General features: G+C 41.7%; 1 protein-coding gene across 8 annotated transcripts in view; it reads left to right on the top strand.

Moving 5' to 3' along the window:
* PPP1R21 (protein phosphatase 1 regulatory subunit 21) overlaps nucleotides 1-26,442 on the top strand; it is a 68,497-nt gene that overhangs the window by 33,205 nt on the left and 8,850 nt on the right. For 6 of the 8 annotated variants that reach the window (XR_016281657.1, XR_016281659.1, XR_016281660.1 and 3 more), the window contains 8 exons: nucleotides 2,587-2,739; nucleotides 5,549-5,641; nucleotides 10,577-10,816; nucleotides 19,627-19,662; nucleotides 21,049-21,165; nucleotides 23,199-23,297; nucleotides 25,269-25,397; nucleotides 25,782-25,895. Coding sequence is in view for 1 of the 8 variants with exons in the window: in XM_089528970.1 (XP_089385096.1) it covers nucleotides 2,587-2,739; nucleotides 5,549-5,641; nucleotides 10,577-10,816; nucleotides 19,627-19,662; nucleotides 21,049-21,165; nucleotides 23,199-23,297; nucleotides 25,269-25,397 (867 nt within the window). In the remaining 7 variants the exon portion in view is untranslated. Of the gene's footprint in view, nucleotides 1-2,586; nucleotides 2,740-5,548; nucleotides 5,642-10,576; nucleotides 10,817-16,391; nucleotides 16,534-19,626; nucleotides 19,663-21,048; nucleotides 21,166-23,198; nucleotides 23,298-25,268; nucleotides 25,398-25,781; nucleotides 25,896-26,442 lie in introns of those variants that run through there. The other 2 variants (XM_089528970.1, XR_016281661.1) reach the window with 2 other exon arrangements.

Below are 26,442 nucleotides of genomic sequence, written 5' to 3'. Positions count from 1 at the left end.
TCATGGAACTTGCAGCTCAAAACATGGGGTGGGCTGCAGTTTGCCTCTCCTTGCTTATTTGTTCAGTAACCATGTATAGGACTGTGCTGCCAGATGGATTTTGTGCAAAAGTTCTACAAGCATGATTAGAAGTGTTTCTCTCTCTTTTTTGGGGGGGGGGGTAGATATTATTTTGTTGTTTTTCTTAACATATAGTAAAACCAAATTGTATGCAATTCTGCAGCTGTGGGTAGAAATAAATTAGGCAGACATTTTTCTACATTGATGCCATGATTCAATAATAATTGGCAGAGGCTGTGTAGATAAGACTTGGTCCTTTGTTTTGAGGAGCTGAAATGATGGCAAGTCTAGGGAGAAATAAAGCATGTAAGACTTCGGAGGAACAATAGAGTTCTGCTTCACAACTAGTGAGACGAGGAGAGGAGTGGCACACTCCACTGTATTCCCCACTCCAAGTGGACTCTCGGCAAGTCCCACCGCTATACTCACTGGCCACAATCCAATATCTAGGGTACTTCCCACTGGTTCCTGGGAGGTATGCATTCTACCCCATGCCCAACAGCCCCCAATGCAAGGCCTCTTCTTGCTGCCATTGTTGCTTCACTCACATTCCCAGTCAGCATTGTGAAAAGAAGAGTGATTGTACTAGTGCTGCCTGTGAAGTGTGGTGAGGAGGTGAGGGTGGTAGTGATGGCTGAATGAAGCTTGGCAGCAGCTGATGACAGCAAATGGGCGAATTGCCACTTGTCTCAACTTACACTAATGCCAAGAGGTAGTGGATGCCTCCTTCTGGAAGGTTTCATAAATTCCAGCCACTTGTGTCACAGGAGGTACGTGAGCCCCTTGCTCCTATAGGATCATGGTCACTATTCTAAATACTTGGCCCTCTTTACCTTTTGGGGACTGACAACTAGGAGGCAGATCTGGCTCAGATGAGTGGATTCCTAGAGTGTGTGTGTGAATGTTGAACATGGAAAGTAAGACAAATGTGTCAGATGAAGTTCTTGTTACTTTGTAACCCAGGATAAAGAATTGGTGTTTCACAGGCCAAATTTGATTTTCAGAGCAAGCTTACAAGACCTTGGGTGAAACCCCTTCCCAAAGCCTTCACCCCTTCAGAAGGCAGAGGATAGAAGAGCCAGTGAATTCTGGCTTGAAAGAAATGAGTGGATTGAGCAAAATCAACTTTGGACTCAGCCATGGAATGCTTCTCAATGTTGTGATTGAATCTGCTTTGCTCCTCCGTTCACATATGCCAAGTGGGGACGGCATAGGGGTAGAACGCACTCTCTTTCTCAGTGCTTAGAGGAGATGCTTCAAGTTGAGTCCTAGACCTTTTGTTTACTGTCCTGATTGAGACAGTAAACAGCAAGCTAAGCCTATACATGTCTTGGCTGATACCTAGGAAAAAACATTTCTCTATGTGCCAAGTTGAGCTCCTTCGCCCACTCAGCAGCGAATGTCTTTCTCAGTCTAGAATGAAAGCCCATGTTGGTCCAGATGATGTCTGAGGATGGGGCAGAAGGGAAGTAGTATCTGGGTGTGGTTGGAGGGACACTGACTCACCCTCTGGAATTGTTCAGGTCCAGGTACCAGGACAAATCCTGATCTCAAATCCTGATCTATAAGAATTGCCCTAATTCCATTTCTTCCCCTCATTAGTTTGAAGGTACAGTCCGCCCTTACCATATGCAGGGGATCCATTCCGGACCACTACCACCACCCACCATGTAAGGGAAAAAACGTGGGATCTCAAGTCCTGTTTGTATGAATGGAGCGTGCTCCTGCGTGCTGTGCAGAGCACACCCCATTCATTCTAGGGGGTTTGCCATCTGCGTGACCTTGAGTCCTTATATGGCAAGCCCGTGTATTGTGCAGGCATGCTATAACTGTATATAAGACTGGATGAAGCCTCCCAAACTTTGGCATATTATTTGTTTGCAGAAACTGACAGGGATTATTTACAGCAGTGCCATTTTAGTCACAGTAGCTGCATTTGAGCATAGAACTAAAGCAGGAGCAGGACTTATGTGGTCCTTCAGATGTGGTTAAACTGCAGCTTCCAACAATCCTCGCCAATGACAATACTGACTAGCATTGCTGGGAGTTGTGGTTCTACCACATTTGGAGAGTTACAAGATTCCCACACCTATGTTAAACTATAATTTAATGCTATAAGACTGAAGCTTGATGAACCTTAGTTCATGTGCCCAATCCCCATCTCCCATCTCCTACTTTGGCATATTCATAATAAGATCAGAAGTTTCAATTTTCATTAACCATACTCCACTTTCTTGTCTGAATCCTAATCTATGTTTGATCTTAACAATGGTTACTGCAAATAATCAGTTTCATAAATTGTAATACAAAATTGGATCGCTTCAACTCATTATAGCTAAGATTAACTTGTCTATGTTTGGATGACATAGCAAGTTGCTCTTTCTATCTAAAGCTGAAGAAAAACATGTTTTGGGGGAACAGTGAACATGTGAATAAAAGGCTCTCTGCTGTCACAATACTGAACTGTGATTTGGAGCTGTACCTGAACCAGCCTGGTACTTTACATGCTTGTCTTTATTTATCTAGGTTGCTTCATTCTTCAGCAATAATTTAGACTGCTTCACTGCATCACTGAGCTATGGGCCTAAGGGAGGAATGGAGTTTATCAGTCCTCTCTCAGCTGAGTGCATGCTTCAATACAAGAAAAAAGCAGCTACCTACATGAAACTGCTGAAGAAGGTTTGTGCTTGTTCATTTACAAATAACTAGACGGTAGTAACTCAAAAATCTTTTAGGTTTTTATCCTTACCTTGTCTGAAGAGGTTCTTTCTTGCAGATGAAACAGTTCAAACAGTTTTGTTCTGTTCTCTTTTGCGCCTGAGTTGTCTACTTGGCTTGGGATGGAGCTGCAAGTAAAATTTACAGGGCACGATATGATAGATGAGAGTAGTAACATCCTTTCAGCAGTTAGCTAGCCCCTGAAAGGATGGGGAGAAACTGAAAGGAATTTGAGATCATCAATCTTGGGTTGGATGGAAATAGCTAGATAGGAGAATCCCTCTGCTTGAGGGAAGAGCATTGTTTGTGAGAACAGTATATTTGAAAGGGGGTTAATAATGCATTTAGAACAGTTTGTAATTATCTATGCAAGTTTATTGCCTTCTTAATTTAACTTGTACCAGCAAAAGAAGGGGGCTGCATGTGGTCATCATAAGTATTTTCTTCATGACTCCAGTTCCTATCTTGGATCTTCCAGGTTTATTGTAGTGGTGGGGCCCATGGCTGTGTTATAGCATAGGAATGTCTACACCAAGGGGTATACAGGTCAGCTGCTAAAGAACTTTTTTTTAAAAAAATCTGGCAAGATCCCCAATGCTTCACCCAGAAAAAGGTGGTTTCTAAATAATAAGTGAACAGTTGTGATCCCAAAGATGTACCTGTAGTTTATAATCCCAATCAGCCCTAGACACAATATAGGCAATGCAGGCTTATGGGAGATCCAATCAAACAATTTGAAGAACCATAGTTGCCTATTTCTGCTTTATATTTTGTGCAGAATCTTGGGAGAGGTACAGAAACCAGTGAAATGACCTGCTGCTTTCTGAACCTTTGCATGTCATGGAATCATAGAGTTGGAAGAGACCACAAGGGCCATCCAGTCCAACCCCCTGCCATGCAATCAAGCCTGTCCCCCAGTTAGAAGTCTCAGAGAGAACAGGAACATGCTTGCACTATCATTGTGGGTCTCAGGAGTGCTTAGGGTCCCTTTGATGCCAGGTAAGATGGAATTTTAGCAGTCTCCTGTTTAGACTGACTACCAATGCCAGCCACATTGTTGAGGCCTGTGTTTAGCACACTGTTTAAAGTTGTCTGTAGAGTATGGTAGAGCAAGCCAAGAATTTCCTTCTGCTGGCAAATTGCAAGAATGATTGCATTTGTCAGAGAAAAAAATGTAATTAACAAATGCTGTAATGTCTTCAAGGCTGTGCTGAAATGTACAGTTAGAAAGTTTGAGTGATGTCTTTTGTTGGCTGGTATGATTTTTGGACTGCTGGTGGCAGATTGAAAGTTGAAATGATCCCTCATGTCACTGAATTTTCTTTTTGTTTCTTAAAACCTTCCCTGTATAAAGTGAGACTTTGGGGATTTTGTTTATTTATGGTATTGCTCTTCTAGTTTTCGACTGAGTATATTAAATAAGATCAATAAAAGCAATAAGAAAGAAGATGGTTTCTGCCTGCAGGCTCTCAATCTAAAAGTCAAGCTACAGTAAGAAAAGGGGGGAAGGGACAATTATTATTTCAAACTATGTGACAATGAAGACCTAATATTGTATGAAAAAACATGTCAGACTGAGGTTGGGACTCGGCCCAGTTTCTTCTTGAAGTATCTTTAAAACCAGTTGATTAATTGATTACATTAACAGATATCTGACCCACATGCATAGACGCACACGGTTTGAAAGATTCTTAACTATTTTGCAGCCAGTAGAAGGGCTTCTTTCAAAGACTTAGAACATATTGATTCAGAAACACTTAGAGGGCAGGGAATGGATTCAAAAGCTGAAGGCCAGATGGCGAGAGGATTGTAAAGAGGAAATTACAGAAGGACAATGGAAATCTGTTTTTCAGAATGAAATACATAACCCCATTGTAATTAATCTTAGGGAACATCATTTCAAGTAAGACCAGAATACCTTATCTTGCAGCATGGTGGCAGATGGGGGTGAGGGGAAGGCTAGAGTGTCAGTTTTTTGATGGAATTTTTTTAGGAAGGATCATTCAAATAGAATCTTTTCCCACAATTTTCTGCAATGCTCTTGTCCAGTTGTAGCTAAACCATATGAGTCTACTGATGGTGTGTGGTATGTTGGCATATGCATTCTTGTGGGAAGTTCAAGCTCTTGTTACTCTAAACAAATTAGACAAGCATGTGTCACAGAAGATTTAAATCTGAGAGAGTACTGGCCATAGAAGCAATTCTGGATTACTAGTTCACTTGATTTAGGGTTCTTAGTCAGTAGCTAGAAGTGGCTAAAAGGTAGACTTCTTCTCTTTGAGAATCATATGCCTACCTTTGACTCTTAGTGACACCCATTTAAACTTCTTGTTACCCTGTCAACCTTGTGCTGAACTGTAATGACTTTAAACTGTCCTAGCCTTTGTCCCCAGCATTTTTCAAAACCCTTGGTTTCTTCATACCATATGAGAAAATGGTTGTTTTCCAGCTGGGAGGAAAAATCCATAATTGGAATTACACATGGCAGTTTTCGTTCATTGCTTTGAGGCCTAGTCTACTTATGGAATGCACAAAGCCTTCCCTTTCTGTTTTTACCCAAAGCTGCTGAAGCCTCTTTAGGACTATGCAGCAGCTGTGCTGCTTTGTTTTCTCTTTCTCTTTAACACACCAGCCACAGACCTGTACCACTAAAGGCCTGTAAACCATCAAAAGAAGACTTTTGCTAGGAAGGGGGAATGCTGGGGAGGGAGAACTTAAGTCTTTCCATCTGTAATCTGACTCACTGAAGTTATGTGTCTTTTGGCTCCAGCCGTGTCCTGATTCAGTGCCTTACGAAGAGGCCTTGGCCAACCGCAGAGTTCTTCTGAGTTCCACAGAGAACAGAGAAGGCCTTGCACAGCAGGTACTCCCTAGTTTGAAATGCAGCCATTCCAAAATGTATTGTGCTCACCAAAATGGTATTTTACTTGGTAGTTGCACTGTGTGAATGTCTTCATGTAGTTCAGAGGGCGGTGAATGTCTAAATATTGAAGTCCATGATCAAGGTGGTTTTATGGCTGGTTTTAGAATTTTGTGTACAGTCTAGGGTTATTCCAAGAGCAAAACAAGGAACCAGCGCAGGTAGGCTTCTTTGATTCTCAAAATGTTAGCCTGTGCCAAATGTTGTGTTGCTGTGTACCTTAAAGTCGTTTCTGACTTATGGTGACCCTGGCAAACCTATCACGGGGTTTTCTGGGGCTGAGAGTATATGGCTCACCCAGGGCCATCCAGTAGGTTTCCATGGCTGGGCGGAGAATGGAACCCTGATTGCTAAAATTACAGTTCAACACTCAAACCACTACACCATGGCGGCTATGGCATATAGTCTTGTTTAATACAGTTCTGCCTTAGTAGAGTTGAACTCTCGGCTCAGCTGTCTGGTTATCTGCTGTCCTGCTTCACTTTTATACTTCTTTAGCATGAGATTTCTGTAAAAGAAAAAGAACCTGATGGAAAGTCCCAGTGCTTATATCATTGAACATCTTCCACCAATGCCATAGTAGGGGAATCTTTGGTCATCCGGGTGTTTTGGACTTTTAAGTTCTCAAAAGCCAATCCAATATAGAGAGTATTAAGGGATTATGCAAGTTATAGTCTAAGATTTGAAAGGTCAGTGTTCTTCCACCCCATTTCAAGACTCAGCAGACAAAAAGGGAAAATGAAGTATCATTGGCATCCATGTTTACTTTTGTGTTATCTTTGGGATGCTAAGGAGAGTCAAAACAGCAGATATAGTAAGTGGCACTGTTAGGTTTGTTCCCTGTGAAACATGTTGACCAGTTTCAAGAAATGGAAAGTCCCAAGCTAGTTGGCCTGTGGACTTAGCGGGTAAAAGGCCAAAGCAGATCTCTCTGCTCTCCTGCTCTAGTTTATAATTTAACTCTCTCATTCAGTTTGAAGTAGTCATAAGATTATGCTGCAAAACGTATAGGAAACAGATGGGAATACACAAGCTGAGATCCTACATTGTGCTTGTAGGGTGTAAATCTACACTCACATACTTAGGTGGTAGTTGCACTATATCACTCTTCTTCTGAATATTGACATTAGCAAATATGTAGATGGTTACACAGTTTACCTGTTTATTGCCCCATTTTGTAACACCGAATAAAATGGTACATAAAAGGGATGAAAAATAATTATGAACCATCCAAAAATGCATGGCTGGAATCATCTTGGTTTGTCCTAACTAGAGTATGCATTTATTATCATTTTTGTATCCTGCCCTTTATTGTGAGATCTCTTGGTGGCATATAAAATAAACAATTTAAAACACTTCCAAATTAAAACCATAAATAATTGAAACAAGATAAAAACATACAGAACAAGACAGTAATTAAAATAGCTTTAAAAGTTACAAGAATTTAGAGCCATGCATATGTACATTTCAAAGTAAATTAGTCCCCAAAATAAACAAAACAACATGTTTTGCTTCATGCTTGAAGGAAATGAACATCTGCACCAGAGAAAGTCCCAACGTGAGAGCATTTCACAGTTGGGGGGCCACAAGAGTAGACCCAATCAATCAAATATTGTATGATGCCTCAACATTTAGTTAAATCCAAGTGATTCAATGGTTCTACTCTAGACAGGAACAATAATAAGATTTAGGCTCATGTGAATAAGTTACACATACAGAACTCCACTTAGCAATTGTGAACTGAACACATCCATTGTGAAATGGACACAAACGTACTGTACAGCTGCATGCCTAATGGAATTTACATACATACCTACAGCAATAGGATTCCTGCTGCAGTATGAACTCAAAAATGGGTTTCTTTTCAGGATTTTGAAGAATAATGAGACATTCTCTTTTTCAAAGATACAGAACATCATCTGGGGTAAAAAAATTCCGTTTAGCCAAGCTTGTCATGATTGGCAGGAAGCCATACAAATGGAATTCTGTCAAATGACTGTATTCGTCATGGGTGTTTCAAAATAAACCATATCTCCCATTTGTTTGTTGCCCTTTTCAAAACTTTTTATCTAGTTTGTTATTGCAGACATCTGTTTCCTCCATTCTCCAGCTGCATTTGTTTGGGTTTTCTACACAGCTCTGCATTCTGTTTTCATATATTTACATGTTAAAATGAAAGAAACATTATTTGTTTAGAGCTTCATAAAATTATGAATTGTGTCATAGCCTGAATTTTGTTCATATAGATTCTTTGCCCTCTTCTGTTCCTTTTTGTATTTGTCTATTTTGAAGAACCTGAAAAATCTTGTTTGCAGTTCCAGTTGTTTTGCGTGCTGGAGTTCTTCTACTTTGTGGGATGGAGTTCTTCTACTTCAGATATCTTACAATAAATCAGAACAATGGACAGCTAAAGCCTACTTGATAGAAAGGATTAAAAAACCCAACAATTCTATTCAAAACACTAAATTAAAAGTTTGAAAACACATTAAAACTTAATAAAAAGGATAAAGCATAACACACCTAGTTAAAAAGACATTTCTGCCAAAATAGGTTAAGAGCCAAAGGTCTGCATAAATAAAAAAGCCTTTTCCCTGATAGAAGAACCAAGCTTCCCATGGAAGAAAATTCCACAATTTGGGAGCAACCAACAAGAAAGCTGTCACTTGCAACTTCAAGAAATGCACATATGATGGTGGTAGGATAGATAGAAAGAAAGCCTATCCCCGAAGATCTTAAAAACAAGCCTGGCTCAAGTAAATATATATGCTTCCTTTAAAAAGTTGTTCTATCAACAATTTGCTTTATTCAACAGTCTAGTTTAAATAGGGAGCTGCCATGGTGTGGTGGTTTGCATGCTGGACTATGGAGATCAGTGTTCAAATTGCTGCTTGGCAATGGAAATCCATTGGGTGAACTTGGCTAAGTCAGTCTTTCAGCCTCAGAGGAAGGCAAAGGCAACCCCTTGCCAAGAAAACCCCATGATAGGCTTGTCTTGGGATTGCCATAGGTTGTAAGCAACCTGAAGGCACAAAATAACAACTAGTTTAAAGAAGCCAGACATTGCAACTTGTGCTCCTTGAGCTGGTGTTAGACTGGAGATCACTTCATCATTGACTGGGCTGGCTGGAGTTGAAACTGTGGGTAATGTGCAAAACTGTGGATAGTAACAATCTCCAGGGTGGGCGAAGTAGTGAGGATGGCAGACAGGCAGCACTACTGCCTGGCTCTTCTTTCTTACCCGCCTGCCTGCTTTTTTTTTTTTTTTTTGCTTTCTTCCTTCTTTCTTCCCTCTCTCAACATAAGAGAGGGTATTCCTTAGTGGATAAATGGCTTATTTGTTTATTTATTTATTTATTTTGAATCATAGAGTTGGAAGAGATCACAAGAGCCATCCAGTCCAACCCCATTCTGCCATGCAGGAACTCTTAGTCAAAGCATCCCCGACAGAAGGCCATCCAGCCTTTGTTTAAAGACCTCCAAGGAGGGAGATTTCACTACACTCCAAGGGAATATGTTTCACTGTTGAACAGCCTATACTGTCAGGAAGTTCCTCCTAATGTTGAGGTGGAATCTCTTTTTCTGTAGCTTGCATCCATTGCTCCGGGTCCTAGTCTCTGGAGCCAAAGAAAACAAGTCAGCTCCCTCCTCAAGTATTTAAACAGGGCTATCATATCACCTCTTAACCTTCGCTTTTGCAGGCTAAACATCCCCAGCTTCCTAAGTTGTTCATCATAGGACATGGTTTCCAGACCCTTCACCATTTTAGTCACCCTCCTTTGGACACGCTCCAGTTTTTCAACGTTCTTTTTAAATTGTGGTGCCCAGAACTGGACACAATATTCCAGGTGGGGCCTGACCAGACCAGAATAGAGTGGCACTATTACTTCCCTTGATCTAGACACTATACTTCTATTGATGCAGCCTAAAATCGCACGGGCCTTTTTAGCTGCCACATCGCACGGTTGACTCATGTTCAACTACTTGGACTCCCAGATACCGTTCACACGTAGTCTCGTTCAGCCAGGTGTCCCCCATCCTATATCTGTACATTTTATTTTTCCGCCCTACGTGCAGTACCTTACATTTCTCCCTGTTGACGTTCATTTTGTTAGCTGTGGCCCAACTTTCTAGTCTATTCAGGTTATTTTGAATTTTGCTCCTGTCCTCTGGTATCCCTCCTTTCCCCCAAAATGGCAGAAAGGTTAGATGTTTAAGAATGTTTAAGATAGCACAGTTCCTCTCTATGTGATAATGTTTAAGATGGTAGTGTTGCTTTGTGTGTTAACTATAGAGAGGCCTGCTAGGTAGATGCAGAGATATAAGTTCAGACCTTAAGAAAGTAAATCTTACCTGCCATATACTGTAATGGAATGAATGTATGACGCCTTACATATAATATGTTGTAATTTAAGTAATGTACCCACACATTGATTTGTTTGTGTTTCTCCCTAAGGGGTGTGTGTATGTGTATATATGTATGATTGTATATAGCAAATATTGAAAAGCCCCCTGTTATGGCATGCTCATTGTCTCACAAAAACATCCTGAGATTCCAGTACTTAAGAATGCTTAAGTGGAGTGTTGATATGAAATCTACCTGTCTGGATTTTACCTTGGTCATAAGGTACTATTACCTTGTTATTATCAGAAGGTAATAAAAGGGCCTCTAGACAGAAACCGATTCACTGACAAATGGCAAAAGACCCTCAATTACTCATTCTAAAGAGATAGGTTTGGGGAACCACACACATTTCACAGCCCCACAAGATATGATAGTCACACATTGCTGTCCAGACCTGAGATAAAACCTACTGCAACACTTTCATTTCTTCTTGCTCAACTTTCTTCACTTATTGGTGCTAACCTATTTTTCTCTAGGTGCAGCAGAGTTTGGAGAAAATTGCAAAACTGGAACAGGAGAAGGAGCACTGGATGCTGGAGGCTCAGCTAGCCAAAATTAGGCTGGAGAAAGAGAATAAAAGGGTATTCAAGAACTCAGTTGGCAACCAGAGGATTGAAGTAACTCAGGAAAGTTTGCTAACAGCAGAATCAGCTGAACAGGAGAAAGAGGTTTCAATGGAAAAAGTTTCAACAGAACCAGTTTCAAGCACAAGTCTGGTATGTGTGTCTTATTCCAAGTGGTGTAGTGGAAATTTTTCCAACCCACTATATTATGGGGGGAGTTTTTTCCTTAAAAAAACGATTAGTGAAGGAATACAGTGCTTGCATTTGGCTGTCACAATGAACAATTGTTTATTATGATGGTTATATAGTAAATCTAGTCTCCTCCCATTCCAGTTTTCATTACTTCCCTTTGGTTGGTGGGAGATCAGATTTCAGTTAATGACTGTTTAACATTTCATCTGAACTTCAAGGTGTAATAATAGTTTATTGAAGCAAACTAGTCTCAAAAATGTAATTTGAAGTTGACTTGTTGTAAGCATAGTTAAGATTAACCAGAGTTTGTCAGTGTATCATGCAGCAAGGCAGAGTTAATTGAAAATGGAATCAGAGGTTTTTAAACTCCCAGCCAGTACAAAACAAAACTTTTGTTAAATTTACAAGTAATGTTGTATTTTTTAAAACTTCTAACTTTTATAAACATTAACTTTTTAAAGGAAGCACATATATTTACATACTTGGCTTATGAGGTGTGCTAAATTGTCAATATGTTAAAATGTTCAGTGCTTTATTTTTTCCCCTCTTAAAATGCAGTGATATGAACAACTATTGTGTTGTCCTAAAATACAAGTATTCTGATAAAAATAGTTTCCAACAAAACCATCAGATTTGTTTGAATATATTTAAGGTAGACTGTGAACTTTATATCAAAAGTAGAACATACATGCAGAGACGCAGAAATGTTACTCGTGACCTTTTCCCCTTACCCATCAGATAATTGGATCCTGTTAGTGGGAGAAAGGAATTTTTAAAAGTTAGAGGTTTAAAACATATTTGAAAAATGTGTAGTTGTTGTATGCCTTCAAATCATTTCCAACTTGTGATCACCCTAAGGTGACCCTATTATAAGGTTTTCTTGGCAAGTTTCTTCAGAGGGGGTTTGCCATTGCCATCCTCTGAGGCTGAGAGAGTATGTCTTGCTCAAGGTCACCCAGTGTGTTTCCTTGGCACAGTCAGGATTTGAACTCTGGTCTCCCTGGGTCCTAATAGAGTGCTGAAACCACTACACCATGCTGGCCCTCAAAATTAATACATAATGGTTAGCTTTCTCATAAAAACTAAATATAAAAGAATATAAAACTGTACTCCTATGCACACTTACGAGGTAATAAGCCCTACTGAAATGGAGAATTCCCATTTGTTACATAGGAGTGCACTATTGTTAAAGCAAACCAGAAAAGGATTAAACATGCTAAATAGTTCTACCAGTTCATTGAAGAATCCACATGCTCATTGAGTGTGTATGGAGCTGCATGTGCTTGACAAGCATAGGGCCTGGTTACAAACCTCTAGGGCTGCCTTCCACATGTGTTGGATTATAACTCCCCTGATCCTCAGCCAGCATAACTGTTGAGGAAGATTGTGATGTTAGCTCTTTCTCTTTCTCTCTGTCTCTGCAAGAAATACTCTCTTTACATCTATTGTGGCTAACAGCTTTATTCTGAGCACATTGTTAACTCATTGATCATAATAGGTCAGTTCCTGTGAATGCATAAAACTCCATGAGCCATTGCAGTGTAGCATTTAGAGCAGGGGTCGGCAAACTACGGCCCGCGGGCTGGATCCAGCTCGCCGAGGCCTTGGAACCAGCCCCAGCCCAGTCCTGCTGCCGATTGCCGCCCCTATCCCAGCAGCCCTCGGGACAATCCCGCTTTTGGGGGCCCCCTGCCCGCCCCGGCCCGGTTCCCCCCCAATTCCAGGACCTTAGGCCTCTCGTGCATAGGGTTGCCATAAGTGAGGACCTCCAAACCGGGACAAATGTAGGACAAATGCAGGACAACATTTTCAAATGTAGGACACATTTTTTAAAAATGGAGGACACACAAAAAAATTGAGGCTTTTTTAGAAATGTTAATATAAATCCATGTTTCTTAGGCATGATCAAAATGGAGGACATTTTGACATTATTCGTAGACAGATCACGGAAATGTACTTCCTTTTCTGGCCACCCCCCTCTCCCCATTCCAAACAGCACATTTGAGCATTGAACATGGCTTTATTTTAACATTGCCTCTTGCATATTTCAGAGGCTTATTCCACAACCAAACCCTTTGGTCAAGGGACTTTGGTTTTTCTTCATTTTGGCTTGTTTTGTCTGTATTCCTCCCCACTAAATAAAGGAGACATGAAATGGAGTTAATGGGTACAAGTTGTTAAACAAAAAACGTCTTGTGAGACTCTGTAGGCAAGAGGTGCACCATGTTAAGAACTGCATTAAGCACACTTAGGCTGCTGCCACACTGCTTTCACTCTCATCACTCCATCCTATGGAATCCTGGGATTTGTAGTTTGTTGTGGTGCCAAGGCTGGGCTTTGAAATCTCAGGCATAAGAGAGGCAAAAGGCTTGGGCTGCATCTACACTGGAGAAATAATCTGGTTTGAGACCACTTTAACTGTCTTGCCTGAATGCTATGGAATTCTGGGAATGGTGGTTTGTTCCAGCACCACAGCAGAATGGCAGTTAACCCCTGGAAAGCTCTCTGACCAAGGTGACCAATGCCCTCACCCCAAAATGTAGGGCACCCAAGCAAAAAAATGTAGGACATGGCCAAAAATAAAAGCTAAAAACACCCATGTACTTATAAATCCATGCTTCTTAGCCATGATCCAAATGGAGGACCTTTTGAAATTTGACAGAAGAGGACATGTCCTGGAAAAGGAGGAGGATACCTGGTCACCTTGTCTCTGGTCCAAAACACACTGCAGAAATAAAACAATGCTGGACTGAAATGCCCAGAGTTCCTCACCAAAGCTGCATCCACACTGAGGAAATAATCCAGTTTGAGAGTGACTTAACTGTCCTGGGTTAGTGCTGGGGAATGCTGGGAATTGTAGTACATTGTGGCCCCAGAGCTATCTCTGACAGGGAGTCCCATAACCCTCCAAACGTAGTTGAACTGCAGTGCCCAGGATTCCTCACCAGGTGCATCCACACTGAGGAAATGGTCCAGTTTGAGACTGCTCAGTGCTGGGGAATCCTGGGAATTGTAGTCTATTGTGGCCTCAGAGCCATGACTGACAGAGAAGTCTCAATGTCTCCCAAACACTAGCATTCCCAGGATTCCCTAGCACTGAGTTAAAGCAGTCTCAAAGTGGGTTATTATTCCTGCAGTGTGTGTGAGAGATATAAAAGCTAGGGTTTGGAGGATCTCTGTGTCCAAAACACACTGCTTGGACTGCCAGGGCTCAGTGCTATGGAATCCTGGGAATTGTAGTTTATTGTGGCACCAGAGCTCTCTGACAGAGAAGGCCAAATGCCTCACAGACCCCAGAATTCCAGAGCATTGAGCTTTGGCAGTTAAAGGGGTCTCAAAGTGCAGGGGGGGGGGGGAGAGAGAAAAGCCAGGGAGTGTGAATGAGCTCTGAGAGGAGGAGGAGAAAGAGGAGGAGGAGGGAGGGAGCCAAGGGAAGTGGCCAGGACCACCAGAGGAGCCCCTGCTTTTCCTCATCATCGCAGCCTTCTCACTGCTGGCAAGAGGCTCTGCCCCCAGCCAGGCAACGCCTCCATTCAGTCTCCTTTTGTCAAAAGAGCTCTGGTGCAACAAGAAACTACAATTCCCAGAATCCCATAGCACTGAGCCATGGATGTTTAAGGGGGGGGGGGTCAAACTATTTCTGCAGCCTTTTGCAACCCCAAAGCCTTCTATTATTTACCAGCAACTTGCAAGGCAAAATCTCTTCCTTCCAAGCCCTTGAAAACCAACCCAAGGGGAGGGGGGCTGATTGCTTCTTTCCCATTGGTCAGCTTCGGGAGAAATTTGCATATTACAAGGAAAGGTGTTTAGGGCCTCAAAAACGACCCTGTGATAAAGAATTACAAGAATACTGAGTGGTAGACATTTAAAAGATGAGGCATTTAGACTCTCAGGGAAACAGGAACGATTGATGGCCTTTTTTTCTTTGCTCACTGTAACCTGAAAGTAATGCCTCTTGCAGGGTATATATACCAAGTGGGCTGGCAATAGCTCTGAGTGGCAGATGTCTTTACGACCTGCTCTTTAGGCTTAAGTCAGGAAGGGAGGTGGGGAGTGGCCCACAGCCATGGGGAGGGCTGGAGCTGCCTCCAGGGCCTTGCTGGGGGGGAGGTCCCGGGGGAGGGGCCAAACCGGGGCGGAACCGTGTGGCCCCGCCCCAAACTGGGAAAGTCCCGCCCCCAGGCGGGATATGGCAAGCCTACTCGCGCAAGCAGTGGGGCTTTGGCGGCGGGCAAGGGGGAACAAGCGGGGGCAAGCGGCGAGCAAGCAGGGGCAAGCGGCAGGCAAGGGGAGGCAAGCAGCGGGCAAGCGGGGGCAAGGGGGGCAATTGTCTATAGAAGCCTCAGAAACATGCATTTATATTAACATTTTTTTAAAAATCAGCAAATTTTTTCGCGCGTCCTCCTTTTTTTTAAAAAACAACTGACCTCCATTTGAAAATTTTGTCCTACATTTGTCCTGGTTTGGAGGTCCTGACTTATGGCAACCCTACGCCCCTGCCGCAGCTTCCGCACTGCTCTGGGCGCCATTTTGTGTTCTAAAATGGTGGCCGAAGTCTCACGTGACCTTTCCCGTCGCGGGGCAGGATGGGAAAGGTCGCGCGAGACTTTGCCGCCATTTTAGAACACAGCGGTGGGCCTGTAGGAGGCTTGTTGCGGTCGCCGGAGCCCTCCAGCAGGGCTCTAGCGGCCGCAGCGGGCCTGTATTGTATATGTTCCCATTTTGTTTTTTACTTCAAAATATGATGTGTGCAGTGTATGCAGGAATTATTTTTTATTTTTTATGTTTTAATTTATTTATTTATTTTTAAAAAATATTTAATTATTTATTTTTTGGCTTCGTCCCCCCAGTTGTCTGAGGGACAGCAACCTGGCTCCCAGCTCAAAAAGATTGTCTACCCCTGATTTAGAGCATTCAGCTAGGACTGGTGTGACTCAGCTTCAAATCCATGCTCAGTAGCAAAGCTCACAGAATAAGCTTGGGCCAGTCATATGGTCTTGGTTTAAGAATGTTAAGATTAAATTAAAAATGGTCTGTGTATATGTGTGTGACAAAGATTAGGTACCTTCCTTGGGGAAAGGGTGGACAATAATAATAATATATAATTTGAAAGCCCTTCTTGTATTCTTGATCCGTTGAAGAATAAATCCATTATAAATCTGAAGTATTAAGTCAGATAGTATATATGTAATTAAATAATATAGTGCACCTGTGTCATTCGCAGACGCACTATAGGCGGCTTTCAGCATATGCTGAAAGCCGTGCAGGGCGCAAGGGGTGGTGCATCCCATTTAGAGTAATGGGGCATGTGCCCATGGTGCGCATGTCGCTGTGCCACTGCCACATGCACGAGCCCCATTACTTTCAATGGAGCTCAAGCATACGTGCTTTCTTATGCGGGGGGGGGGGAATGGATCCCCCACGTAAAAAGGGGGTGCACTGTAATTTTAAATAGTACCGTTTGGAGAGTTCAAAGTTATTTACATGCATTATCTTAGCAGTCCTTGCAGGAACTAATATTACCCCCATATTTCAGGTGTGATTGTGAGGCTGAGACAATAATTGCTTGCCCAGTGATGCTTCCTGAGTTTTTAAAAGTTGGACATTATTCGTCTCAGAAGTCCAACCTAAGACGACCACGCTGTATGCCAGCAGTTATGTGCCACACTGCTGTATTGGTTAGTATAAACGAATAAGGAATTGACCAAGTGGCAGGCAGGTTATTTATTTGAGGCTAGTTCATGTGGACACAATTCTCCTGTAAGCGTTACAACTATTCAACTGAAATATTTTTAGAAATTGCTGTTTTAAAAGGAAGCTCTGCTTGCTGATGTTTGTTGTTGTTTTTATTTGCTATCAATCAGTTTATGGCAACCCAGCACAAGAATCCTAGTCATCAGCTGCCCTGCTCATGTTTTGTAAACTCCAGGCTCTGGCTTCCTTCATTGAATCAATTCATATGTATATTGGCTGCCTCCACACTGCAGAATTAATACAGTTTGACACCACTTTAACTGTCATCTCTCTAACCTATGGAAATTTGAGAGTTGTAATTTGTTAAGGCACCAGAGGTCTCTGACAGAGAAAGCTGGTTGTCTCACGAAACTACAGTACCTAGAATCCCATAGCATTGAGCCATTGCAGTTAAAGTGGTGTCAACCTGGATTGTTTCTGCAGTGCAGATGCAGCCTCTGTCTCATGGTGTGTCCAGAGCCTCAGTTTAATCATTCTGGCTTCTAGTGAAAGTTCTGGTTCTAATTTCCTCTGGGACACATTAATTTGTCTTTTTAGCAGTCTTTGGTGTCCAAAGAACTCTTCTCTGGCACCATGTCTTAACTGAGTTGATTGTCTTCCTGTCAGCTATATTGTAATACCATTGAATCATAAATGTACCTCAGAGTACATCTATTCCATCATCTCTGTTAGGTGGCCATCTTCCTTCTGTTGAAAAGCTACTTACAAAGAAGGATTGATAACTTTCAGAGGCAGTCTGATTCATGCCAAGCAAAAAGTGTCTCTGCAACAATGCTCATATGTTGCTGTCTAAAATGATCCAAAATAAATCGGGAAGGTTTGAACATAGGTTTCGCTTAACCCTTCTCAGTGTGTGCAGTGTTCAAAGAAGAAATCAAGATATGTTAGAACTTTGGGATTAACTTTGCCATATGAATTCTTTGGTGGGGGGAACTGGTGATTTAGTGATTCTAGCTCATAAGGGTGGACATTCCTGGTCTTGTAGAGCATTTGGGCTATATTACAAATAGCCTACAGCTCATTTTTCTCCAGCTCAGTGTTGAGACAGTTATGCAGCTGAGGTCAGTAGCCAGTAGAACTGTTATCTCTTTCCTTTTCTGAAACTGCTTCTTGAATTCTGGGAGTTTAAAAAAACATTTTCCTTGCATGTTGCTTTTGTTTCTTATATGTGGTTTGGACTGAAACTCTGCAGATCAGTACTTCATATAAGTGGGAAGGCTTCACTAGCCAAACAATTTTGAGGAATTAGTGGAATTCAAAGGAGGCTTCAGAACTGCCAGAACAAAGACAGAGTACTAAAACTGGTTGCTGAATTGAGCATGCTTAATTGAGCAAGTTCAGTTTCCTACAATATAATTTCCCTATTTGGACATTGGCTTATAAAGCTGTTGATGAGCATCCTTCCCTTGCCTCTACTCTCTCTGCTTCCTGTTATGCAGTCTTCAGTGCAGTGCAGAGATCCTCATTTCATGAAGCCTGAGTTTCCTGTTATGCTGAAATAGGAGAGCTCTGGCTTAGTATTAATAAGCTGGTATCAGTTTCTTTCCCTGATTTCTTAAACAACATGAAGACAATGTTTTCTTTAACAGGGAATCCTCTTTTAACGAAAGCCAGAATCTCCATGTTGGAGGTGATACTGAGGGTGGGGACTGTACAGTCATGGCATTCACATTTGTTGACTTTGAGCAAAAGTCTGAATGTAGCTGGTATGTGTGTTTTTCCCCATTATCACACTTGCCATCACCCTTCTCCTTAGGTCAGCACAACCTATATAGAACTATCCTGTTTTATCTTAGAGTGAGAAGTAACAACTTGCCCAAGATTATCAAGTGAATTTCATGGCAGAGATTCCAGGTTCAGTTGCACTTTGTCATGCCAAACTGATTTGGTTGTGCTGATAGCATCACACACCAGTGTTACCAAGTGTTTCCCTCAAAAGAAGAGTTATATCTCAAAAGAATTTATAGTGGGGAGCCAGTGTAGTGTAGTAGTTTGAACACTGGACTATGACTCTGGAGACCAGGATTTAAATCTCCACTCATCCATGGAAATCCACCGGTTGACCCTGGGCCGGTCACACACACTCAGCCTCAGAAAAACCCTGTGATTCACCTTATGATGGCCATAAGTTGGAAACAAAGGTAGTGGTGTTACTAGGTGTGTGTGTGCCGTGTGTGTGTGTGTGGACTGCAGTGGGTGACACCCCAAAGTGGGAATGTCACCAGGTGGGGTGGTACACTCGGGGGCAGCTGCTGCCTTCTGAGTCCCATGCAGCAACGGCCATGTGGGACTCAGAAGGCCTCTGGGACAGCTGCTGGCTTTTGGGTCCCACGTGGCATCCACCATGGAGGACTCAAAAGGCCTTAAGGAATGGCTGCTGAGAGGGCCGAACGCACCGTGCCCACTTGCTGCACTGTGCCATTTTACTCTCGAGTAGAATGGTGTCATGACAGTCAGATGGGAGCATGCCCTTCATGGTCCTGACCCTGTAAGCCCTATGCCAGAAGCCCCTCCCTCCACCAGGTAAAACCCCAGCTGAGGTGCTACTGCTTTGAACGCACACAAAAACAACAAGACATTAACTTTCCTGATTCAAGATGTGGGCCTGTTATCTTGCACATGCTACATCTTCTATAAAAAGATAGGTTAGATGCAGGTGACACAGTATAGGCTTTTTACCTGGAAGTTATGTGAGTTACTGGTTCAAAATTTAATTATGATTGATTGTTTGGAAACTGCAAATATCAATGCGCTTCCAGATTATGGAGGAAACTACTATGGGCACAGTGCAGCCAAAGTAATGCACATTGAAGCCCCATTGGTGCCAATGTGATGGAGTTGAGAAGATGTTTAGTCTTCCCTATTAAGATCCTTAGAATCTAAACTGTCTGAAGTACAGCTCAGAAAAATGCTTACTGAAAACAGTGAAGTGAAATTCCTCCTAAACAGCTTTTAGAACTGGAGAAAAAAACCCTGAGCAGATTCGATCACTCTAATCTTTCTTTCTTTTTTTTTAGGTTGGGATGCTGACAGTGACCACAGGAAATGAAGAGGTATGGCTTTTAATTTCTTATAACACATGTATTCCCTTCACATGTTCTATGGACTCATCCAGTATTCAAGACTGGGGCGCCTGTAACCTTCCAAATTTAGTTGAACTCTAATTCCCATTAGCCTTCCCATTAGTGAGGGTATGGTGGGAGTAGTAATTTATTTAACTTCTGGAGGACCACATGTTCTGCTTTAAGAAAAGGTGGATGGAGTTTGATAACAGTATTAGAATTTGAGAATCACAGAGTTAGAAGGTACTAAAAGGGCCAGCTTGCTGCCATGAAAGGGTGCTTAACTAATGCGCTCCTGACAGATGGCCATCCAAACTTGGTTTAAAGATCTTCAGAGAAGGAGAATCCACCACTCCAAGTCTATTCCATTGTTGAACAGCTCTTACAATCAATAAGCTCTTCTTAATGTTTAAGTGGAATATTTTTTCTTGTAATTTGGATCCATTGATAGCTGTTTCAGCAAAACAGTTTATTTTCCTATCTTCCCTCAAGTCTAATAATCAGAGTAATAGCTGTGTTTTCTTGATGGCTCAGAATCAGAATTATCAAGTCTGTTACTTTGTTGTAATTGCAGTTAACTTGGTGGAGTTGCTGTTCAAGGTGATAGCCTTCCTCTGTTTGTCTCCAGCATCTGTTGACTGAAGATATATTATCTCTGGACATGGAAGCTCTGAAACAGCTGATAACAGCTGCCATAAAGTTTTGTCTTGCCCCTAAAAAATTAAATCCATTTAAGCCAGTAGCCTTCACTGAATCATAAAAACACAAGAAAAGCTCTGCTGGTTTATATGAAAGGTTAATGTAGTCCAGCTTTATGTTTCCCACAGTGTTCAGCCAGGTATCTATAGGAAGCCTACAAAGCAAGGCATGTGGAATAACATGCTAATACTCATGCTCCCCATGAGGAGCTGTACAGTTCCTGTATTGTTATCTCATCCTCCATGACTTTGTCCAGTCCTTTTTAGAAGCTAGTCAAGTTGGTAACAAAGGCTGTATCTTGTGAGTAGGAAATTCCACACTTTAATGGTGTGCTATGTGAGGAAATTGTTGTTTTTGGCAAACTCCCACGAAGCAGCAGGATTGGACAACCTTCCATTCTAATATTATGAAGAACAAAACTTTTCCCTGTGTATTGTCTTCGTGCCATGCATGATTTTGCATCTCTCTTCCAAAAAGTGCCACAGATATAATCCTTCCTCATAGGGGATTTGCTCGTAGGGAAATCGATCATTTTGGCTGTCCCTTTCTGCATCTTTTTCCAGTTCTACAGATCCTTGGTTGAATTTCACATTCAGACTGTTCACTTCTACCTGCATAATTTGTGCTTTTTTCTCATTTTGATGGACTTTTTCATGTTTTTGCAATTCCAATTTGTAGATTCCAGAAGCTGCTTCCAGAGAGGATTTGATAAAGAACCACTATATGGCGAGAATAGTGGAGCTGACATCTCAGTTGCAGCTGGCTGACAGCAAGTCTGTACATTTCCACGCAGAGGTGAGTGAGCATCATGAAGCTTTGATCTGATAGTGAAGATGTTTTTTTTTTTTTTTTGTCCTGGGGCACCAACTGTTATGGGTCACTCTCTGCCAGCACACTTATTGCTGAAGAGCTTGTACAGGCTTCAGCTACTACCACAAATAGTTACCTGCTCAGTTTGGGAGGTACTATAACTGAGGAAGATGCCCTAGATAAAACCATGGATGTGATTTCTAATGCAACAACATAAAATAGTGGGGATTAGAAGAGAATGAAGCCGAGATCCTTATGATGTATATTTGCTGTATGGCCATCAGGAATTCTTCATCCAGTATGTTAAACATGAATAGCCAGCTACCTTTAAAGCAATATTGGGGATGGAGAAGAGCTGTAAAACTCAGTGCATATTGAAGGTACTTATTTATTGTTATTGTTATTACGACTACTATTAGTATTAGTATTATTGGTTGTGCTATTATTATTATTATTATTGGACTTATTACTATTATGTTAAATAATTAGTGTGTTTAAAAATGTTTATTTATAGAATTTATACTCTATCCTACAGCTGGAAGTGGAATAAGACACAAAAACAGAGTAGGGGAATGGTGGTACAAATGAGGAGGAAGGGAAGGTATGGTCATTTTCAGTCAATGCAGTTTGGTTTAGTTACAATAAGGTTTAGAGAACAGGGGGATGAGCCAAAGGCTTCCTGTGAAAGGGGGTTTTGTGGTGAGATTTTCTGGGAGCACAAAGGGACAACTAGGCAAAACATGTGGAGTAATTACTGTGAAATGTGGCACTGAAGGAGAGTTCTATGGAGCAACCAAAAGCACAGTAACCAAATTGAATAGTAAATCAAACTTGAACTCTCTTTAGAAGCCAAAATCACTAAACTGAGGCTGTTATACTTTGGACATATCATGAGATGTTGGAAAAGATGATAATGCTCAGTGAAGTAGAAGGCAGTAAGAAAAGAAGACCACCACATTACAGATGGATTGATTCAGTTCAGGAAGCTAAAGCCTTTAGTTTGCAAGAGCTGAGCAGGTCTGTTAATAACAGGGTGTCTTGGTTCTCTTATAGAGTTGCTGTAAGTCAAAGATGACTTGATAACATGTAAAAATAACAGAATTTCAGGGAGCAGACATTTGAACAATTGACTGAGGTTTAAAGCTCAGTGAGTGCAGGAGAGGAGCATAGAAAGATGAGAATGACAGAGGCGGGCCAATGAACTAGACAAATACTTCAGCAGAGGGCTGAAAGAGGGGAGATGGAGGTCTAGGAGAGCAGCAAAGGCAGAGAATGGGCTCTTGGCATTTGTAGAATTGGAGGAATTATAAATGAAGCATTGTTTAGCCAGGATGATAGTAGAGGAGTTGGAACAGAAGATGAAGGCAACCCACTGTCTTGTTCTTCTCAAGAGGCATGCAAACATGAACAGAGGTCTTAAAGGGAACGAGTGGGCCAGGACTGGGGACAAGAGGGGCAAATTGTTTTGGGAAGAGAGGGTAATATTTCAAAAGCTGAAGACAGTGATTGACTTGAAAATGTAGACTGTAGTGTATGGGCAGAGTCTGGGATTGGCAAAATGTATAAAGAAGACAATAGATATCATCCCCCTGGGCCCCAGGGTGAGTTTAGAGGGAGAAATGAGAGACCTTCCAAAGGAGGAAGCAGCTACAGTCACAGTTTTTATAAATTGTCTTGAGTTCTTGTTTTGGAGAAAAACAGAATGTTGATGATGATGAGGAGGACAAGGATGATTGAGGGCAAGTAGCTTGGACAGGCAAAGCAGGGGAAAGGCTATGGGATGTGACTCTTTTCTGACGAGAGAACAGAAATGCCAGAAAGAAGAGGAGAAGAGAAGTAGGGTTTGAGAGCTGGAAAAGGGTAGGGTAATGAATAGGAATGAGATTTGAAGGTTTGTGGAGATTCCAAGGTGTGAAGGCCACCAAGCAGCTGCCAGGAGAAAGATGTCACATCCACATATCTTTTTTCATAAAAGATAATCTGTATAAATCACCATGTGTTTATGTTTGATTTGACAGTGCCGAGCACTAGCAAAGAGACTCTCTCTAGCAGAGAAGTCTAAAGAGTCCACACTGGAAGAGATGAGACTGGCAAAGCAGAGCATCACCAGACTGCAGGCAAGTTTGTTTAATTGTTGCTGGTGGGGGCAGGAAGGGGATATATATTTAATGATGTATAACCAAACTTTTTGGATTTTCTCAGCCCGTATGCATGCTTTCAATCAGTTATTTTATTCCTCCTCATCCTCTAACAACAGAAAAATTAACAATGCCATTGAACACCATTAGTGATCAATTCATCTTTGCTGTGGGTCTCCTGTCTCTCAAGCAATAGCTATTCTGTGAAGTATTACTTCATATTTTTCATTGGAGAAGCTTCCTATTTTTCCTTACAAGCTCTTAGTTTCATACATAATCTGAATTGGAGCTTTAGCTCCACTGTTTGAAATGTAATTTTGTGTATGAGACAGTTTGTTGTTGTGTGCCTTCAAGTTGTTTCTGACTTAAGTTGACACAATGGCCAACCTATTATTGTCCGGGAATGCTGTCAACACACACTCACACGGCTGATAAGAGCCTGTTGAGGAAAAGATAAACACGCCGAGCTGCCAAGAGGTAGTCCTCCAGCAGCAATGCCAAACAAAGTCTGAAGAGAGTAAGCCACAAGCCAGTCCAAAGTTCAGGATTACAGAAAGCAATACTACCAGTCCAGTCCGAGGTCAAGAGTGCCAGAGGGTTGGTCAAAGTGTCCGGTCTGAGGTCAAGGATTCAAAGGCAGTCAAGGGACTAGGAAGCCAGGAGTCAGATCAAGCAGCATTCACTAATGAGAACTAATAGTCTCTGGTAAGAGAGCTCAGCGTCTGCCAGGTGCCTTATATCTAGCTCCCTTATCACAGCTGCTGATTGCCTAATGAGCGTTTCTCAGCAAGCCTCTTGGAATGCCGAAGGCACGCCCTTACTGATCTCCTCTGGCTAAAGGTAGGAACCTCAATGCTCTGCTGCTCTATGTCTCCCAAGTCTGGCACTTCTACTGGGACAAGGCTGGGCTGCTGAGCCTCAGGCTCCACTGGAGGAGATCCCATAAAGCTAGGGTCTGGCTGAGCCAAATCCACTGGGGCTGGGAGAGCAGAGCTGGGACCTGGCAGGGCAGAACTGGGGCCTGGCACAGCCTCAGGTTCCTCCTGCACTTGAGGAGCCGAGTCCTCCTCATCGTCCTCCGAGTCCTCTTCGTGGCTGGCCATGACAATTATGGGGTGTTTTCTTCATAAGATTAATCAGAGGGGGTTTCCCACTGCTGTCCTCTGACGCTGAGAGATTGTGATTTGCCCAAGGTCACCCAGTGGCTTTAGATGGCTGATCTGAGATTTGAACTCTGATCTCCAGTCCAATGCTCAAACCCCTACTAGAAGAATGGCTCCCACTGTGTGACTTCCCAAATGATGTTGGACTGCCGTTCCCAGTATCCCTTATTATTGTCATTTCTGGGAGTTGATGTCCATCATCAGCTGTGACTCACAGGGTTTGGGAACTGCTCTCCTGGTTGATTCTACACCATGAATACTCTGCCTTGCTTACAGTTCTAAGCATATTGTATTTCTCAGCCTATTCACAGTGAACCAGCAGGGGATAATTTGGATGGCTGTAATGTTCATTTCCCTCATGCTAAGTCTCCCTCCAGGAGCATCTAAAGGATGTGGGGGAGATGTGCTAAATAGTTGATTGCTCGTTCCCTAGGGTAGATTCTCTTCAAAGAAAGGGGGTAGTTCAGTGAGCTAGTCTTTGCAGGTGGCACAGAAGTTGGTTAATCAGGGTAATCCATGTCAGTGAACATGTCACTTCTTCTCTATCCACCCTATATTTTCATAATGGAAAATCCAAGCTCATATGTGATAGAAAACTGACTAGCGTGTCAATTAATTATTGAAAATGCAAAAATACACTAATGTTTAAAACGCAAGAGGAGTTCTTGTTTTCTCTGTCTCTGCCTGTCATCTGCTTTGTGGAACATTGATAGATTGATAGTGACTGCACCTTTTTACTGAATAGTGTTGTGAAGGAACTGAAGATATCCTTTATTTGATCTTTCAGGATGAATTAACAACAACCAAGAGAAGCTATGAAGATCAGTTAAGCATGATGAGTGATCACCTCTGCAGTATGAATGAAACCTTATCCAAACAACGAGAAGAAATAGATACATTAAAGATGACTAATAAGGTATGTAATCTACTTGTTGTGACCTACAATTTGAGCTTCCTATATATTGTATTCTGATTTCATCACTTAGTGTAGGATACTGATGAATTAAAAAAATCAAATCTGTTGCAAAGTGTTATAAAGGCTTGTATCAGTGGAGTTTCCAAGTCAACAAAACTCTAGATTGAAACCTTTTTATTCTATATGTTTATTCCATTATTGTTTGAGTTGATAGACTCTCTTAAAGGTAATTTGTGAACTAAAGATTTAGAACTAGACCCCTTCCCCTGTTTTCTAAATGTCTATTTAAATAAATGTCTCTGGAATAAGCACTCTGTTGCTTAATATTTAACCATGTCCAAAGTTCTGTGTGGAAAGTAGAAAGAGCTTTCATTTTCTTTACAGCTTTATAGTCTAATTTGGATGTCTAAACAATGAGTGTGGAGGAGGGAGAAGTTGAGAAATTATTGCAAGGACGGAGGATAACAAATAATGGAGGTGAAAGAAAAAGCTGCCATGGTGAGGCTAAGGCAGAATGAATGAATGAATGAATGAATATGAATATATATATATATATATATATATATATATATATATATATATATATATAGAATGTAATGGACCTTGACAAGCCTCATGAGAACAAAGAGAGGAAACGACTCAGCTACCCCTAATATTGGCATGATACAGAGTAATAACTTTACATAACTTTAAAATGGGTAATCAAACCATTGAAATAGTTAAAGATTTTCTATACCCTGGCTCAGTCATTAATCAAAATGGACAGTGTAGTCAAGAATTCAGAAGAAAACGAAGACTTGGAAGGATAACTGTGAAGGAACTAGATGAGATCCTCAAGCTTTAAGACGTATCATTAAATATCAAATCATTCATGCCATAATATTTCTATGCATGGGAATTGCCAAAAGGTGACACAAAGAATGCCAGCTTGTGTGAAAATTGGTGCTTGGGAATGAGTTCTACAGATACTGTGGATGCCAAACAGACACATAAATGAGTGCAGGAGGCTTGTCTAATTTGAACATATTATGAGACAACATGACTC

This window comes from Sceloporus occidentalis, unplaced genomic scaffold (genome assembly GCF_023333645.1).
Source record: "Sceloporus occidentalis isolate IW3139 unplaced genomic scaffold, rSceOcc1.0.p SCAF_6, whole genome shotgun sequence".
NCBI lineage: Eukaryota > Metazoa > Chordata > Lepidosauria > Squamata > Phrynosomatidae > Sceloporus > Sceloporus occidentalis.
Note: the sequence above shows the minus strand (reverse complement) of the source record. Positions and strands in the feature narration are given on the sequence as shown.